The 16,391-nt window shown below is 39.0% G+C and overlaps 3 protein-coding genes across 3 annotated transcripts; all 3 read left to right on the forward strand.

Moving 5' to 3' along the window:
• Positions 1 to 131: 131 nt before the first annotated feature.
• On the forward strand, positions 132 to 2,912 carry FNR1 (ferredoxin-NADP[+]-oxidoreductase 1). Its single transcript, XM_086244306.1, has 9 exons — positions 132 to 319; positions 420 to 657; positions 745 to 878; positions 1,074 to 1,152; positions 1,333 to 1,424; positions 1,529 to 1,606; positions 1,983 to 2,045; positions 2,153 to 2,387; positions 2,626 to 2,912. Exons 1-9 carry the CDS (start codon positions 215 to 217, stop codon positions 2,691 to 2,693), a joined length of 1,092 nt encoding a protein of 363 aa, XP_086100432.1. The 5' UTR covers positions 132 to 214; the 3' UTR covers positions 2,694 to 2,912.
• Positions 2,913 to 6,591: 3,679 nt separating this feature from the next.
• CSDP1 (cold shock domain protein 1) lies at positions 6,592 to 7,746 on the forward strand. Its single transcript, XM_086244305.1, has one exon. The coding sequence runs from the start codon at positions 6,623 to 6,625 to the stop codon at positions 7,436 to 7,438; it is 816 nt and encodes a 271-aa protein (XP_086100431.1). The 5' UTR covers positions 6,592 to 6,622; the 3' UTR covers positions 7,439 to 7,746.
• A 3,134-nt stretch (positions 7,747 to 10,880) lies between these two features.
• LOC147284807 (thaumatin-like protein 1) lies at positions 10,881 to 12,964 on the forward strand. Its single transcript, XM_086244303.1, has 3 exons — positions 10,881 to 11,148; positions 11,269 to 11,956; positions 12,388 to 12,964. Exons 1-3 carry the CDS (start codon positions 11,085 to 11,087, stop codon positions 12,518 to 12,520), a joined length of 885 nt encoding a protein of 294 aa, XP_086100429.1. The 5' UTR covers positions 10,881 to 11,084; the 3' UTR covers positions 12,521 to 12,964.
• Positions 12,965 to 16,391: the final 3,427 nt, after the last annotated feature.

The raw sequence follows: 16,391 nt of genomic DNA on the forward strand, positions 1-16,391 counted from the left end.
ATACATTATACAAAAGACTTATCCTCACATCTGCCACTGCATTGGGCTTTCAATCTCTACCACCAATCTATAATCCAGTACCAAACTACCAACCAAAAAAGAAAAAAAAAAAATCCCCTCACCACAATTTCTCATACTCATTCACCACCCCATAAAACATCACACCTTGCTTCTCTTTCTCTTTCTCTTCTTCTTCTTCAGCATTAACACAAACATGGCTGCAGCAGTGACTGCTGCTGTTTCATTCCCATCCACCAAGTCTTCATCTCTCTCCACCAGGACCTCTATAATCTCACCTGAGAGAATCACCCTTAAAAAGGTAAGAAATTTCAGTCCTGTTTAATGGTTATTTGGGTTACATTATCACTTTCACGGTGTTTTTTGCGTGGATAATATGAAATGGGGTTATGGTTTTTCAGGTTCCTTTGTACTACAGAGATGCTTCTGCTAGTGGGAGAGTGGTTTCCATCAGAGCCCAGGTCACCACTGAGGCTCCTGCTACTAAGGTTGTGAAGGAATCCAAGAAGCAAGACGAAGGTGTGGTTGTTAACAAATTCAAGCCCAAAAATCCTTACACTGGCAAAGTCCTTCTCAATACTAAGATCACTGGTGATGATGCTCCTGGAGAAACCTGGCACATGGTCTTCAGCACTGAGGGTATGATGATCAAGTCTTAATCTTTTTTGAGATGTATAATTGGTTGACCTCATTGAGCTTACTGCTTAATTTTGTTGGGTGGCTTAGGAGAGGTTCCCTACAGAGAAGGGCAGTCTGTTGGAGTAATTCCAGATGGAATTGACAAGAATGGGAAGCCTCACAAGCTGAGATTGTACTCAATTGCCAGTAGTGCCCTTGGTGACTTTGGGGACTCCAAAACTGTGAGTTTTTTTATTAAAATTGTGTATGATCAATTGGGTTTTCTGCTCATGTTAACTATCAAAATATCATGAATCTGCTGGCATGTTTTACCATACTATGTTGCAATTTTAGCCAATTAGTAAACATATTTCATTGCTACCCATTTTTTCTTGGTTAAGTAAAATTGGTGGTTTGGTCTGATTGCCTCCATTCAGGTTTCTCTGTGTGTGAAACGGCTTGTGTATACCAATGACCAAGGAGAAGTTGTTAAAGGAGTCTGTTCAAACTTTTTGTGTAAGGACACAGATCTCTCTAGTTCTATGAAAATATTTCATTGGCACTTTAATTAAGAATAAGCTAAGGCTGTCATAGACTCATAGTCATACTGTTTTGTGTCTACTGAGAAACAATTAGTAATCTAGTATTTGGAATAGGCAGGCCAGTGCATGTTGGTATAAATTTTCTCTATTTCAGGTGACTTGAAGCCAGGGAGTGATGTGAAGATGACAGGACCAGTTGGGAAGGAAATGCTTATGCCAAAAGATCCTAATGCAACCATCGTCATGGTATAAATTATTGCCATATTATTCAAGAAGAAAACTGTCCAATCACATGTTTAATTAACCCTCTGCGAATAGTACCAGTTTACTGGATTTCTTTATTAATGCAGCTTGCAACTGGAACTGGAATTGCTCCTTTTAGATCATTCTTGTGGAAGATGTTCTTTGAGAAGCATGAAGACTACAAGGTAAACAACAGTACTTGCTTGGTTTTTTCTTCAGAGATTAACTTTTCTGACATGAAAAACTCAGCTCACAGCATATACAAAGAAAATCAGAAAATCCCCCATCAATCTTGAAAACAAGATAACAATGTGGTAGTTCTGCAGATGCCTTTATGAAAAAAAAAAAAAAGAACACTCATAAAATAGTCTCCTCAAATGCATATTTGACTGATAAACAGCATAATCTAGTGAGTGATCAACCATTATAGGCCAACCACCACCAGAAATTCCAAACATGGCAGAACCAAGAAAACTAACATTGTTGCTAATGAAGCCTTATTTGTTCATTGATTATTTGCTCATCCTCTAATGAGTGTTCAACGTTTGCCTTGGCATGTAGTTTAATGGTTTGGCATGGCTCTTCTTGGGTGTTCCTACAAGTAGCTCACTACTTTACAAGGAGGTGAGACATGTTAAAAGTTTCTTCACTTGTCATATCAGTCACTATTTTTTTTTTCTTGAACCATATGATTAAACAACTTGGTAATAAGAACTCATCGTGGAATCCAGGAATTTGAGAAAATGAAAGAGAAGGCCCCCGAAAACTTCAGGGTTGACTTCGCTGTCAGCAGAGAGCAAACCAACGATAAGGGTGAGAAGATGTACATTCAAACCAGAATGGCTCAGTATGCAGAAGAGCTATGGGAGTTACTCAAGAAAGACAACACATTTGTCTACATGTGTGGTCTCAAAGGAATGGAGAAGGGAATTGATGACATCATGTTATCATTGGCTGCTAAAGACGGTAAGAGAATTGGTTTACATTGTTTGGGAAATATTTCATTGTCATACTGGGAATCAGAATTGTTGATGAGGTGAAATCATGTGAGAACATGCGGTTCTGATTCACTATCTGTCCCTGTTAACATAACATGATGTTATGACAAAATTGTATCACTTCGCATCCTTCGGACTTCTTCAAGGATTTCTAAATTATGCCCTCCAATGCCAAGGACCAATGTTGTGTTTGATATATTTTGCAGGCATTGATTGGTTAGACTACAAAAAGCAGTTGAAGAAAGCAGAGCAATGGAATGTGGAAGTCTACTAATTTCTGGTCACTTTGTACAAATATCTCCTTCTTTACTTTAAACAAGCATTCTTGAATGATTTCCACTGCAGTGTGTAGATAGGTAAAGCCTTTGTAATTTTTGTGTTATATGCTTTCCCTTTTGATAAAGCACTTGTATTATTATATGGCCACAAGAATTTTATTTCTGAGGTTCGAATTTTACACTCTAGTGGAAAGCCTTTTCAACTATTTCATACAGATTTTGACTTCCTTTTCTTTTTGTGTGGGGTAGATTATAGTAACTTTTTGGTCCCCACAGAATATAGTTACTTTCCTGTTCACTAAATGATGCATTTGTAGAGCTAGAGTTATAGTCACTTTCATGTTGAAATTCCAGTGGTAGTGAGCATTTACACCCACATCTAAGATCAGAGAGTTGGAACCTCCCTTCCTTAAACCTACTTTGTACTAAAAAGAAATGCATTTGCAGACACTTATAGCAAATTTATAGTCTTAGGCTTTCAATCTTCTTGTTGTTCAAAAGATATCATGTATCTACACTCTACAGTGGCATGTTTACATATACTAAATCAAAATGCCAAATAGTCCGGAACAAAATGTTCATCTAAATTATTTACAAATGAATTATACAACACTAAAGAGTATTTTTTGAATTATAAGAGAATAATAGGTAGGATTTTGGTATTATAAAAAAAATTGTTCATTCCCAAGTCAAGATTATGAATTGGATGAATTTAAGCATAGAATTCATGATTTTATGTAAACTTTAGAGTAATATTTGACGTTATGCGCATCATCATTTGTGGGTGTGTAATATTAATGTTTTTTTTTGTCGTATAATATGATATATTATATTATGATATTGCACCGTCAATGCAGATTGTGAGAGATGAATGTACCTACCTCAATTGCAACAACGCTACAATTAAATGCCATAGCTGTGATCTGGTTTGGCACACCAGTCTACCATTAGATGCATTGTTTTTTTTAATAGTATAAATTCATTGGTTTGATTGATTATATAAAATGACAATATTAAAAGAGTGAAAGAGAAATATGGAGTTAGGACTTAGGAGACTGATAATCCAAAAAAGTGTGCTTAATTATTAGTTAGTAGCCAAGTTCATATGATTACTATGATCTCGTCCTTTTGTTCACACTACTGGACATGGCATTTGATAACAGCTACAAACACTCACGCCAAATCGCCTATGTCCTAGTGTCTAGTGATTACGTCTTGTTCTATCATTTGGCAGCAGAAAAAAATAACAAAAAAAGTCCAAAATTTTGTGGTAGGATTGTATTAACAAATAATTATAAATTTTTTCTTTTCCTAATGAACCTTTTTATGAACATGTTGAGTTGTGAAGGCCTTAAGTCTTTTCATTATTTGAGATATAATAGTTGTAACATTATCAGGCTTCTTTATCTCCAATTAGGGGTGGGTTTTTTGCTCGACTTACCATCCGATAATCGGTTCCAATTGCTTAATGTTCAAATTAGGTTCATGTTACACTGGTTGTGTTTATCAAATCAAGTCTCACTCTACTCATTACACAAAACAACAAAAATATTAACAAATGACACCTTAAAGATAACTGACAATAAATAAAAAACAAACAATCTAATAAAAACCGAAAATCAATTGACCTTAACAGGGCTAGCCCTGAGGGTAGGCGAGCTAGGCGACCACCTAGGGCCCAGCCACCCAAAGGGCCTCCAACTTCTAAGTTGGGCTTTTTAATTAAAACAAAAAAAGCAAATTTTTTTTTACTATTCCTACTTTTAGTGTAGGCCTCCTTCATCTATTGACTATTCCTCTAATCATTTTTTTTCTCTAACTATTCCTTGTTGACTATTCATTCCTCTTCATCACTCCCAGTCTCACAGTCCAGGGCCTCCTTCATCCATTTGACTATTCCTCTTAGTTGCTTTACACTTTGCCTCCTTTAATTAATATCGAGGAGTAAGGAAGCTCTCTAATTTGATAACAAAGATTTGTTAGCAGAGAATTTGGAATATAGATTGCCTAGAAGCTTGCTACTTGCAGCCTAAATCTTGCTACATGTATTAGTTATCTTTAAAACTGACTCCAGCTTTTGTGTACTTAAAGATTTTCAATTAATTCAAATCAGTTCTATTTTTTTAATTTCTCTTACTAAATTGATGGGTATCACGTTAGAAATTTCTTATTGATTTTTTGGTCAATTAATTTTAGTTATTGAATGAGCAAAAGGCCTCAAATTTTTTTCTCGCCCAGGGCCACCTAAATCCTCAGACCGGTCCTGGACCTTAATTATTTAGCAAAGTTATAAAACAAGGGCCATCCGGCCATGTAATCAAATAACAAAGCATAGAACCATCACACCTCTTACAACCTGGAAAGAGAAACTTGCATATAATCATAATTTACAACATATTAAGATGAGAGCAAGTCAATATATATCTTGTAACAAAAAATTGATTAAAAAACCACAAGCAAGTTAGCAACAATCAAAATAACAAATTATTTTGGGAGGTGATTTTCGCATTCCTTCTTATTTTTTTAAATGTTTGTATATATTTTTATTATTTATTTTTCATATATATCTTTTATCTTTTAATTATAAAATGTCATATATGTAACATTAAATCCTACACATTTAATTTTTTAAAATTGTCATAATAATATATCTCTTTCCATAACTCTATTTTTAAAAAAGAAAGAAAAACTACACTTATATTCGTCTTCTTGATATATAGTATACCTTTTTTTATTAAGCTACATGTGACATTCTTAAAAAAAAAAAAAAATCAAATATGCTACAAATTAGTAGTGGTTGCTATGCAGTGTCAAAAGACCCAAAAATGAGGGAGTAGACTAATTGAAAACCCCAATTAATTTCATAACACAAACCCACCATAAAAAAAAGAAGAAGATACATAAATCATGACCTTCATGAAGAAAATGAAAAAAAAATATGACAAGCTAAATATTTTCCTAATGAAAGGATAGAAGCACGTATAAGACTTCCCTGCAAAGCTAACATCCGTATTTTTCCAACCATATATGACATAATGATTCGTTCTGAAGAATTACAGAATTGTTGTCGAAATTGGTGTTCTATTTTCCAGGGTTTTGACTTTCTTGCAAGATAAAGACTCCTTGTGTGTTAATGGTTTTTTTTTTTGTCAAATGTGTTAATGGTTGGCCCACGAGAATATGCGGGTCCTACTAATTCTCAGGTTCACATAAATCATGACTCTCATGAAGAAAACGAAAAAAGAAAAATGACAAGCTAAATATTTTCCTAATAAAAGTATAGAATGATGATTGAAAGCACGAACAAGACTAGTTCACAAAAAAAAAAATGGCTTAGAAGGCAAAGAGATGCAATATGAAGAAGATACAACGAGGGGAGAGAAAATTGCTTATTTTTATTTTTTTAAGAATGACGAGAGAATTTAGGAAAAATAATTATCACTGAAATATAATTAAAATAAAAATTCAACAGTTATAAAAGGTAGATTTGGAAAAATATATAATAAAAATATACAAAATATATTAAAAAAAATGAAGTGCAAACAGAGAAAAGAGGAGTGTGAAAATCGCCTCCCATTATTTTTTATTTGTAGTGAAAATTAAACAAAAGAAAAAGGGGGGTGTAGGGTTTCTTAGGATGTACCGAGGAGTAGCAGATCCAATCCAACCAAGCACTAAAAAACGTGTAGGAATAGGAAAAGCCCAAGGGGAATTAGAAAAGGGCCGGAGACGGATTAGGGTTGTCTTAGGGTTCTGTTTATATACTAATTATTTTTTTAATCTCTAATTAGATCCCTTCGTTGTCTTGCCTGTCACTGATACACACTACTCTCTCTCTCTCCCTATATAAACATTCTCTCTCACTAATCCTCGCATAAAGCAAACAACAAAGAATTCTCTCATTCTCTCTCCAAGGGTTTCAACCATGGCTGAGGAGAGGTCGACAGGGAAGGTGCGGTGGTTCAACGATGCGAAGGGTTACGGCTTCATCACCCCTGACGTTGGTGGCGAGGATCTCTTTGTCCACCAATCGTCGATCCGATCCGACGGCTTCCGTAGCGTGGCGGAGGACGAGTCCGTCGAGTTCCTAATTGCTGTCTCTGAAGGCGGTAAGACCAAGGCCGTCGACGTCACCGGCCCTAACGGCGCGGCCTTGCAGGGCAACCGGAAGGAGAGCAGCTTTGGCCGGTCCGGTGGTCGCGGCGGCGGCGGCGGTGGTTCTGGATTTGGCGGCGGCTGGAGAGGGGGTGATCGAAGGAACGGAGGCGGAGGCGGAGGCGGTGCCGGTGAGTGTTACAATTGCGGAGAGCCGGGGCATATGGCTAGGGATTGCAATCGCGGCGGCAATGGTGGCGGTGGCGGTGGCGGTGGCGGTAGTTGTTTTACTTGCGGTCAGTTTGGCCACGTGGCGAGGGCTTGCCCTAATGGGAATGGCGGCGGTTCTGGCGGTGGCGGTGGTGCCGGTGGCGGAGGTGGTTGCTACAGGTGCGGCGAGTTAGGGCATTTAGCGAGGGAATGCAATAACGGAGGCTCTGGTGGCGGCGGTGGTAGCGGCGGTGGTGGCGGTCCTTGTTATAACTGTGGTGAGTTTGGCCACATGGCGAGGGATTGCAGAGGCGGAGGCGGTGGCGGTGGCGGAAGATATGGGTTCAATTCTGGGTCAGGTGGCGGTGGCAGTGGCTGTTACAACTGTGGGGAGCCTGGGCACTTTGCTAAGGAGTGTCGTAGTGGAGCTGCTTGAAGGAAAGAAATAAAGAGAGTACTAGTAAATATTCTCTTTTTTTAAAACTAAATTTTATCTTTTTGTTAAATCATTAATCTTTAGTATTTGGTTCTCTTTTTGGGCTTGGTGGGATATACACATTGTGTTTGGGCAAAAGGGTTTTGATTTTTGTGATCGATGAGCCACTGTTTGGCAAGCAAGTTTTCCCTTTTTACATACATATGTGGTGGTTCGGCTATAGAATTAGGCACTATTTTAATCCTTTCTCTTATCTTGTTATCGGTGACTCTCGGATAAGTTTCTAATTGAGCAGCTTTTATTTCCAAGTGTGAATTTATGATGTCGACTGCATTTATATTTGGTTAATGTGGTGGGTTGATGAATGATGATGTTGTTTTTCAGTGGAAGTTGAATTAGATGTCTTCATCTGTTGTGACTTAATTGGAGTAATTGGTGCTCTTAATTTTATTTTCAAGTGTGATCCTCTCCTGTATCAAGATTTGATTAATTGGATTGATGGGTTGATGATATTGAATTGTCCTCTTTTAGGGGTAGTTGAATTAGATATCTTCATCTTTGGTGGTACTCCATGTCTTTGGCATGGAAGTTGAATACTAGTATTTGCTACAAAACAAGTTGTGTTTTGTAGCCTAACAATTGCCCCTGGCGCTGTTCATTACTTCATTGTTCTTATTGCAATAATTTGTGTGCTCTTTCACTTTGTTCATTCTTTAATGAATCTTTACTTGTTTACATTGAGAGATGGAGGTTATGTGACTTGTTGAAAAAGAAAATTTCAGGTTTTTCCACCATTAGGAGAGAACCAATTGCTGGTGTGTTATTAGTAGTTAAAGGCTGATAGTTGCAATGTGCTTGCACTTGATGCATTGAGTAGCAAAATGCCAAAAACTTATCATGGCGTGTCTTTTATGGATTATTGAACTCATACATTAATCTTCTATTGTTCGAAACAATGGCTTGTTCTTTAGATGGTGGTATGGTGAATGACTTGTCTATATTATTGCTGCCATGGTGCCACGGTCACTAGGATGCAATTGTTGTTTTTGCTCCACAAGGGATTGAATGATCAGTTATGTTGTTTTCCTTGGTTGAATTATAGTGTAATCTTGGGTATGCCTTGCTTCCTCCATTGCTCATTTTTTAAACTTTACATTGAGATTTTGGATGTTCCATAACACATTTTGAAGGACATGGATTTAGCATTAGGGTCTGATGAGCAATGTGTTCTGTTATCATAGTGCACGGGTTTATCCTTGTGCTTAATGAACAATGTGTTTTGTAATGTTGGTGCATGTTTGCTACAATCGATTCTTGTTGCTGCTGAAGTGATGTTAGTGTAGGACTGCAAATGAACTAAGCACCCTGTGAGCTGCATCTGTGGCATGAGAGCTTTTTAAGCCTCACTGGCCGAGCCTAGTCACAAGCCAAGCTCTTTTAGCTAACAAAGCTCCCACTTGTTGTGGCTTGGTTTGTTAGGCTTGCAAACCCGCTCATGTGTATGTTGCAGGGTTGATTAGAGTGTTACTGCTGCAATTAACTCATTGCTGTCTGACTCTCATCTTTTGCCCTGTCTGGTTTCCTTCTTGGGTGACCCCATGGTGTGTAGTGTTTGCTACTGTGAGCCTTATAGTTGGCTCTGGGTATGTGTTCAAGACCTAAATGTAAATTGCTTTTCTATTTATCTTTTGGATGAGGTGCCAAGTTATTTTCAGTAATTTAAGGAGGCTGAAATACTGGAGATCACTAGCAGAAGTCTGGGATGGTCTTGGCCCAAATTCCTTATGTTGAAATTAGTATATAGAGTAGGTTCCCACTACCAATGGCCCAAAGGCTTTGCTAGGTGGGCTTGTTCTGATTTTGTGACAAATGTGTAGGAGAACTTATCATCCATGCTATCAGTGCCTGTTTTAGGTTCTCTGTTTACCTGTGTCTCTTAGAAAAACTAAATGTGAACAAGAGTGGGACAATTTTTTATTGAAATTATGAAAACGTCCTAAACTGGGCTTTAATTATTTGGGTTTTCCAAATCGGATTGAGACGTTTGTTGTCACCCTTTTAGACTTTCTGGTTGACTCTTAGCTTGTGCTTTGAACTCACCCAAAGGGCCTGGGCTGCATTCGCAGTGTTTCGGGTCTCTCTGACGGTCTGGCCTATCCCTTCATGTTTTGAAAGGACATTTTTGCGGCCTCGTCAGGTTGTCAAGTCGCCCACTTGTATTTATGAAACTAATATAATGCATGCTGACCCACTGAAATTTAAGGTTGAACATCACTTTCACCATTCATAATCGCATGCAAAAAGCTGCTTCTATAATAATAAAAACAATTCACCCGCCGCTAAGAATGTTGTAATCTTGAATAGTAAATTAGTGATGCAGATTTCTCAAGTTGAGATGGGCTGTTGAACTAGTGGATCCCTGTCCATGTCAAAATACGAACTATGTGGGCCTGAATGAGATAGGATAACATTCTTAATTAGCTACTTGGAGGTCTTCCAACTTTATGTAGCAAACTTGATCGTTGGTTGCCAAAAGCATGCTCCATGCTTGCTGCTCGCATGTTACCAAGGGTTAAGTAGTTAACCATCTTGTCCTACAAAACATAAAAGAGAAAACCACTCTAGGTTAATAGATATATACCAATGTGGTGTCTAGAGAGGGAGAAAAGGTATGAGATGAGAGAGAGACATAAAGAGTGTGTATCTGTCTCATGGAAAATTTTATACTAGAGAAGAAAACATTTGTTTAGGTTCAAGTAGGCATGGGACATTGTCATTATTGACTGAGTGTGAAATTTACATTAAGGTAACTCAATTGAAAAGGTAGTAACAATGCACTTAAATTTAATCTCCTTCCCAAACCAAAAAAAAAAAAAACTTTGTTTCCCACGTGAACCTTCTTCTATCTATCCAAGGAATGGCATAGCAAATGAATTCTTGAATGTAAACGTTGGGTCAGATCATTAACGACTGTCAGAAATTAGATATTTGCATTCAGTTGCGTGAGCCTGTCGCCTAAAACTCTGCTGCCGTGCTGAGAAAAAGGGTATGTGGACGGATTAACACGTGGCAGTTTCCTAATGCGTGACTCATGATATTTCTAACACCATAGCCAACGTCCACCCTCGACCGTCCACGTGTAAGGTAGATCTTAGCTCCCTTCAGTGATCGGACTGATAATTTAACATCATGTGCAGAAGCTCACGGGTCTGTTGACTCTGTTCCCTATCCGACCCATTTGAAATTTGTAGCCAAACCTTGTTTTTTTTTTTTATCTGTAGTCATACGACTCATACTTTGTTCTGAGCTTGGGAATAAGGGACATTAATTCAAAACTTTGGGAATCCCATTGAGAATCACTCCAAAAGTGCTTTGTGCTAACCATACGCTCTTTTTAAAACATTATGGCTTAACCGAAGCCAGAAGTACCACCAGTTGCCGCCACTAAAAATAGAGACATAGTTGCCGACCTTAACCTATGAAGACCTTGGCCTCCATGTGAAACAACATGGGCTCTACCCCACACCCATATAATATTTGACACTCCACATGACACACACTCGAATCTCGATCCCTCTAATCCCACCCCCTCTATAAATACCCATCACCCACATCACCAACAAAAACCTTACAACATTCTTTTTCAATGGCTTCCCATCAATTCTTTTCAATCTTCATGTTCACTCTTTATCTCCTTCACTTCATTTCAGGTAAAATTGACACAAACCCACAAATCCATATCTATCTATGTCTTTTTGCAATTACGTTCTTATAGTTTTCATGCATAGTTTTGACTCATATTATGTGTAATGTGTTTGTGTGAAATACAGGTGCGTACTCAGCAACGTTCACAATTACAAACAAGTGCAGCATCACGGTGTGGCCCGGCATTTTATCGAACGCAGGGACTGCGCAGCTCCCCACCACTGGCTTCGCCTTAAATTCGGGGGAGTCGAACACGTTCGACGTTCCCGCCTCCTGGTCGGGTCGGTTATGGGCGCGGACCCATTGCGCCCAAGACCCGACCGGAAAGTTTACTTGCGTCACCGGCGACTGCGGTTCGTCCACAGTGGAATGCGCCGGTAGCGGAGCCGCGCCGCCAGCCAGTCTAGCCGAGTTCACCCTGGACGGCGCGGGAGGGCTAGACTTCTATGACGTCAGCTTAGTAGACGGTTATAACCTCCCCATGACGGTCGAGCCCCAGGGCGGGACCGGAGGGAATTGCACGACCACCGGGTGCGTGATGGACTTGAACGCTGGGTGTCCCTCGGAGCTGAAGGTGACGGCGAGTGAGGAGAGCGTGGCTTGTAAGAGCGCGTGCGAGGCGTTTGGGGATCCGATGTACTGCTGCAGTGGGGCCTACGCGACCCCAGACACGTGCAAGCCCAGCTCGTACTCGCAGTTTTTTAAGAGTGCGTGCCCAAAAGCTTACAGCTACGCTTATGATGACGGTACCAGCACCTTCACTTGTGCTTCTGCCAATTATGTCATCACTTTCTGCCCTTCCCCTTTAACCAGGTACCATTTGCACTTACCAATTACCATATCAAAAAATTACAAAATAGAGCAAGTTTGGACCAAACCCAAATATCAATAAATGAAAATCTATATAAACAAAGTTTGGAATGAGTCACTATATTGTCATATAACGTCTTAATATTTAGAAAGTACCGCCATATTAATTAAAGTTGGGACTTTTTTATTCTGCACAAGGTCGGTACCCCATTCGACCAATTTTTGATTGTCAACCCAAGATTGTAAGATATGGTTGTCACGTTTCTCTTTAATAATTGACATGCACTACTGTCGTCTACTAATTGCACCGTCCTTAGTTTATTTATGATTTATGATTTTCAAGCAAATGTCAGAACATGTACATCTCAATTTTTATATTTATTTATTATTTAAAATGCATTTCTAAATTCGAGTTATTTTGGCGGTGGTTGCAGTTTGAAGTCCTCGAATGGGCAGTACCCTAACGCGGTCGGTGTCTCAGCAAGTCCTCGTAATACGACACCGAATCTCGTCGTTTTTGGCGTTACTATTTTGGCGGCAGTTTGGCGGTTGCGGCAGCTATTCTGATGCTCTTCGTAGTTTTCATACGAGATCATCCCACCCATTGGGGTTGAGATTTTCTGGTGGGCCGCCCATTTTATTTCGGCCCGATAACAAAATGTGCGGACCCACAGTTCTACCTGAGGTTAAAACGACGGCGTAGAAGGGCTATGCATAATGCACTGCCTGGATGTCTCTTTGCCTCAGCTCCAAATTGAAAGAACAACTTTGTGTGCAACTTTAGTGATGCATGCAAAGTTACGAGCACGTAGAGCCATTGCACACTATGATCCACGTCCTCTTGGATTTAAAGGGCAAATTAAGCGCGTTACTTTTTTGCTGCCATAATAGGGTTTTTTTTTTCTTTATTGTAATTTTCGAATATATATTTAGAATTGTATAAAAACTAAAATAATGTAGTAGCTAGAATTATTAGTTCTTTTGCCACTAGTGACAACAAGACGAGTTAATATGATCTATTCTCCTTATTTGGAGTATATTATTTTGGTACTTTTATCATTTTTCTTTTGTCTTCTGATGTTGATGTCACTCTTAAGATTTATATATTGTTACAAGATATATTCTATATGTAAGTCTTACTTTTTGTTTTGTTGTCACATTCAAGTTATTTAGCTTATTAATTATATCATAATTGACACACTGAAGTGTGATTTCATTGCGCTCCATGCTTCACGCTTGTTCTTGCTTGTTACTATTGAGGACCTCACCTGAAAGAGAGAGATTCATGCATGCCAAAGGATGGAATAATAGAATGAACGCATGAAATCCAATTAACTGGCCTTTAACTTCTTTTTGGTATACTAACCCGCTTTTCACTTTGTATTCCAAATTTTGATGCTAAAATTTGGGAGTAAGTCTATCTAGCTGTATTGATACATGGAGCGTGTGCATATAAAACAACGGTGGTCGGATTCATAATATTTAGAGCCCGACACTATTTTTAGAATTTTCAAAAACAGTGTTAGATTAATAAAAACGTTTTTGATAGCGTTTCGTAAAAATAAATAAAATTATTTTTGAGTTATATATGAAATCACTTGTAAGGGATTTTTTTTCTTATGAATTAAGCACTTACAAGTGTTTTTGTATGAACTACTTAGAATTTTTATAAAAATATAATTGTACTTCTTAGCATAAGCTCGCGCTTCTATTAAAAGCACTTCTAAGAAATAATGTCAAACATGCTCTTAATATATATTGATGCAAGTATTAAAATATAAATTCATAATACTTTTTGAATACGTGTGATCTGATCTGTGTGACTGTGCGTATATGTGTATCTATTCAAGTGCAACATCATGCTCGAGAAATTAATGGGGCAAACTTCTCCTATATAACCTTGTAAAGCAAAGTGACCTCAGTGTGATGTCGACTCTTTGATATACTTGAATAATTTTGGCTAGCTAGAGTAAATCATTAACTATTTTTTATAGGCTGATCAATCTCTCAATCTACATTATCTCTTTTTGAATAATGTGAATAATTGAATTCATTTTATGCATATGTATATATAGTTATATACAAGCCTGACTTTTTGCCATAAGACCCAATCGTTCTACTATACAATGCTTTTCAGCGACAGTTTATACCAAAAAAGAAAATGATAATGAAATGTCTCAAATGAAGAACGACTACTGTGAATAGCACACTAATTTGTCAATAGTCATTGGGTGTCCTCAAGTCTTTTGCTTTGAGCCCAATTAACTGATTAAGCAGTAACCACTCTGATCTTCAGTACACCCTACCCCACCCAAAAAACAAAGACAAATTGAGCAGATAAAAATTGCTTTTTCAACATTTTATGGTGGATAAAAAGGTTGATCAATTAAGTAGCTTTAACACCTAGACAATGCTACATTGATCAAAAGCTATGTATCCAATATATGCCCCTTTTCATTTCTCATTTATATATATTCATTCAATTTCTAAAGTGTTGGGTAAGAATGTAAGATTTGTAAGCTGTAAAGTGTTAATTCCTTTCTAATTTCTTAATTTTTTTTCTTTTAAAAAAAATTAAAAGACCCTAGCAACACCTAGGAAACCCTATAAAATGTTGACTTTCTTGACGTGATGACGTAAATATGTCGAAAATTGCAATGGTCCATTCGAAAAACAAACTGTGAAATATCCACGTCTTTCTTACACGCATGTATGTGTACGTTGTAATGTTGAACTTAGCAATATGAAAACATTGCTTTCACACTTGATTCTTGGCCTTGCTATCTTCTTCAAGCACATATAATCACCTTAATTACGACTAAGAAATAAGAATTGATCAGCAAGGAAAAGAAGTTGAAAACTCTGGTGGCTGTGACTAGCCAGCTTTTATAAACTTTTGGAAGCAATTAAATTTTATTTTTGGTCAGTTCGATCCAAAAGCAAGTATGTATATCGCATGGTTGGACTGTGTATACTAGACTTTTTAGTGGGTTAGAGAGTCCAATGCCACCTCAGAGGGCTGCCAAAAACTGTCAAAAGAACCTACAAGTTTTGCTAAAATTGAGGGTATTTTGAAGTGAATGCGTTAATTACCATCTCTAATTGGCATGCATGTTCAATTCAAGTATCAAAATAGAGACTGCCCAACGAGAGCAGATCCCCTACCAGTTTTTTGGTACTCATTTGGTATGTACCAGGCTAAAATCTTAGTCATTAAACTCATCTTTCTCTCTCTACTCTGTTTTCAATGACTAAGATTTTAGCTTGGTACCAAAAACTGGTAGAAGATCTGCTCTCTTGCTCTTGCTCAACGTACTACTTGGGGTCGGTTAATTAACTGGTCTTTTTTTTTTTTTCTTATGGCTCTGTTTGGAAGGCAAGATCGATTTGGATAGCACAAAAGAGTAATAATTATATTGTGAGGCAGTTTTTGTGGTGTTGGAAGAAAAAGGTAGAGAGCCAAAGTAAGTCATGAGTGAAGAAATTCTGCTTGAGGTAACCCATGTGTTTGGAGGGCACCTGAGCTTTTATGGACACTTTTCCGAACATTTGGCCATCTCTGCCTCTTCTTCTTCCACCAAAAAAATTTGTCTCATACTAATATTTTTAGAGTGCTGTTATTTGCACACCCTAAAATTTTTTTTTGTACACCCTTTTTCTACTTTTTTCTCATTTCACACCCTCACATTCTTCTCATAATTAAATTTTCTTATACACACACCCCTCCCAATTACCATAATATCCTCATTTTATCCAACACACCCCATCAACTCAGAAAAAAAAAAAAAACACACCGCTTCCCTCCTCACTGGACCACCTCTCTCCCTCCCCCTCCCCCTCCCTCCCCCTCCCCCTCCCTCTCCCTCTTCCTCTTCCCTAGCCCACCCCAACCCAGCCCCGACCACCCTAGCCCCGTCACAGCCCACCCTAGCCCCGACCCACCCACCCAGCCCCTCACCCGACCTTCCCTCCCGCACCCTCCCCACACCACCCTCCTTTCTCTCTCTCTCTCTCCTCCCCCGCAGCACCACCTCCTCTCTCTCTTCCCCAACCCACCCTAGCCCCGACCACCCCAACCCCGTCACAGCCCACCCCAGCCCCGACCCACCCACCCAGCCCCTCACCCGACCACCTCTTTCCCTCTCGCACCACCCTCATCTCTCTCTCTCCTCCCCCGCAGCACCACCTCCTCTCTCTCTCCTCCTGCGCGCAGCTGCACATCCGTTCGACACTGGTCCGCCGAAAATGTCACACTCGTTCGGTAGCCATCCACCGAACGATGTGAGTGTTGTTCGGCAGGTACCACCGAACATCAAGGACTCGTTCGGCAGGTACCCACCGAACATCAAGGACCCGTTCGGCAAGTACTCGCCGAACCAGCTACTCGGAGAGAGAGAGAGAGAGAGAGAGAGAGAGAGAGAGAGAGAGAGAGAGAGAG

Source organism: Dryas octopetala, chromosome 5, assembly GCF_963921425.1.
Source record: "Dryas octopetala chromosome 5, drDryOcto1.1, whole genome shotgun sequence".
Classification (NCBI taxonomy): domain Eukaryota; kingdom Viridiplantae; phylum Streptophyta; class Magnoliopsida; order Rosales; family Rosaceae; genus Dryas; species Dryas octopetala.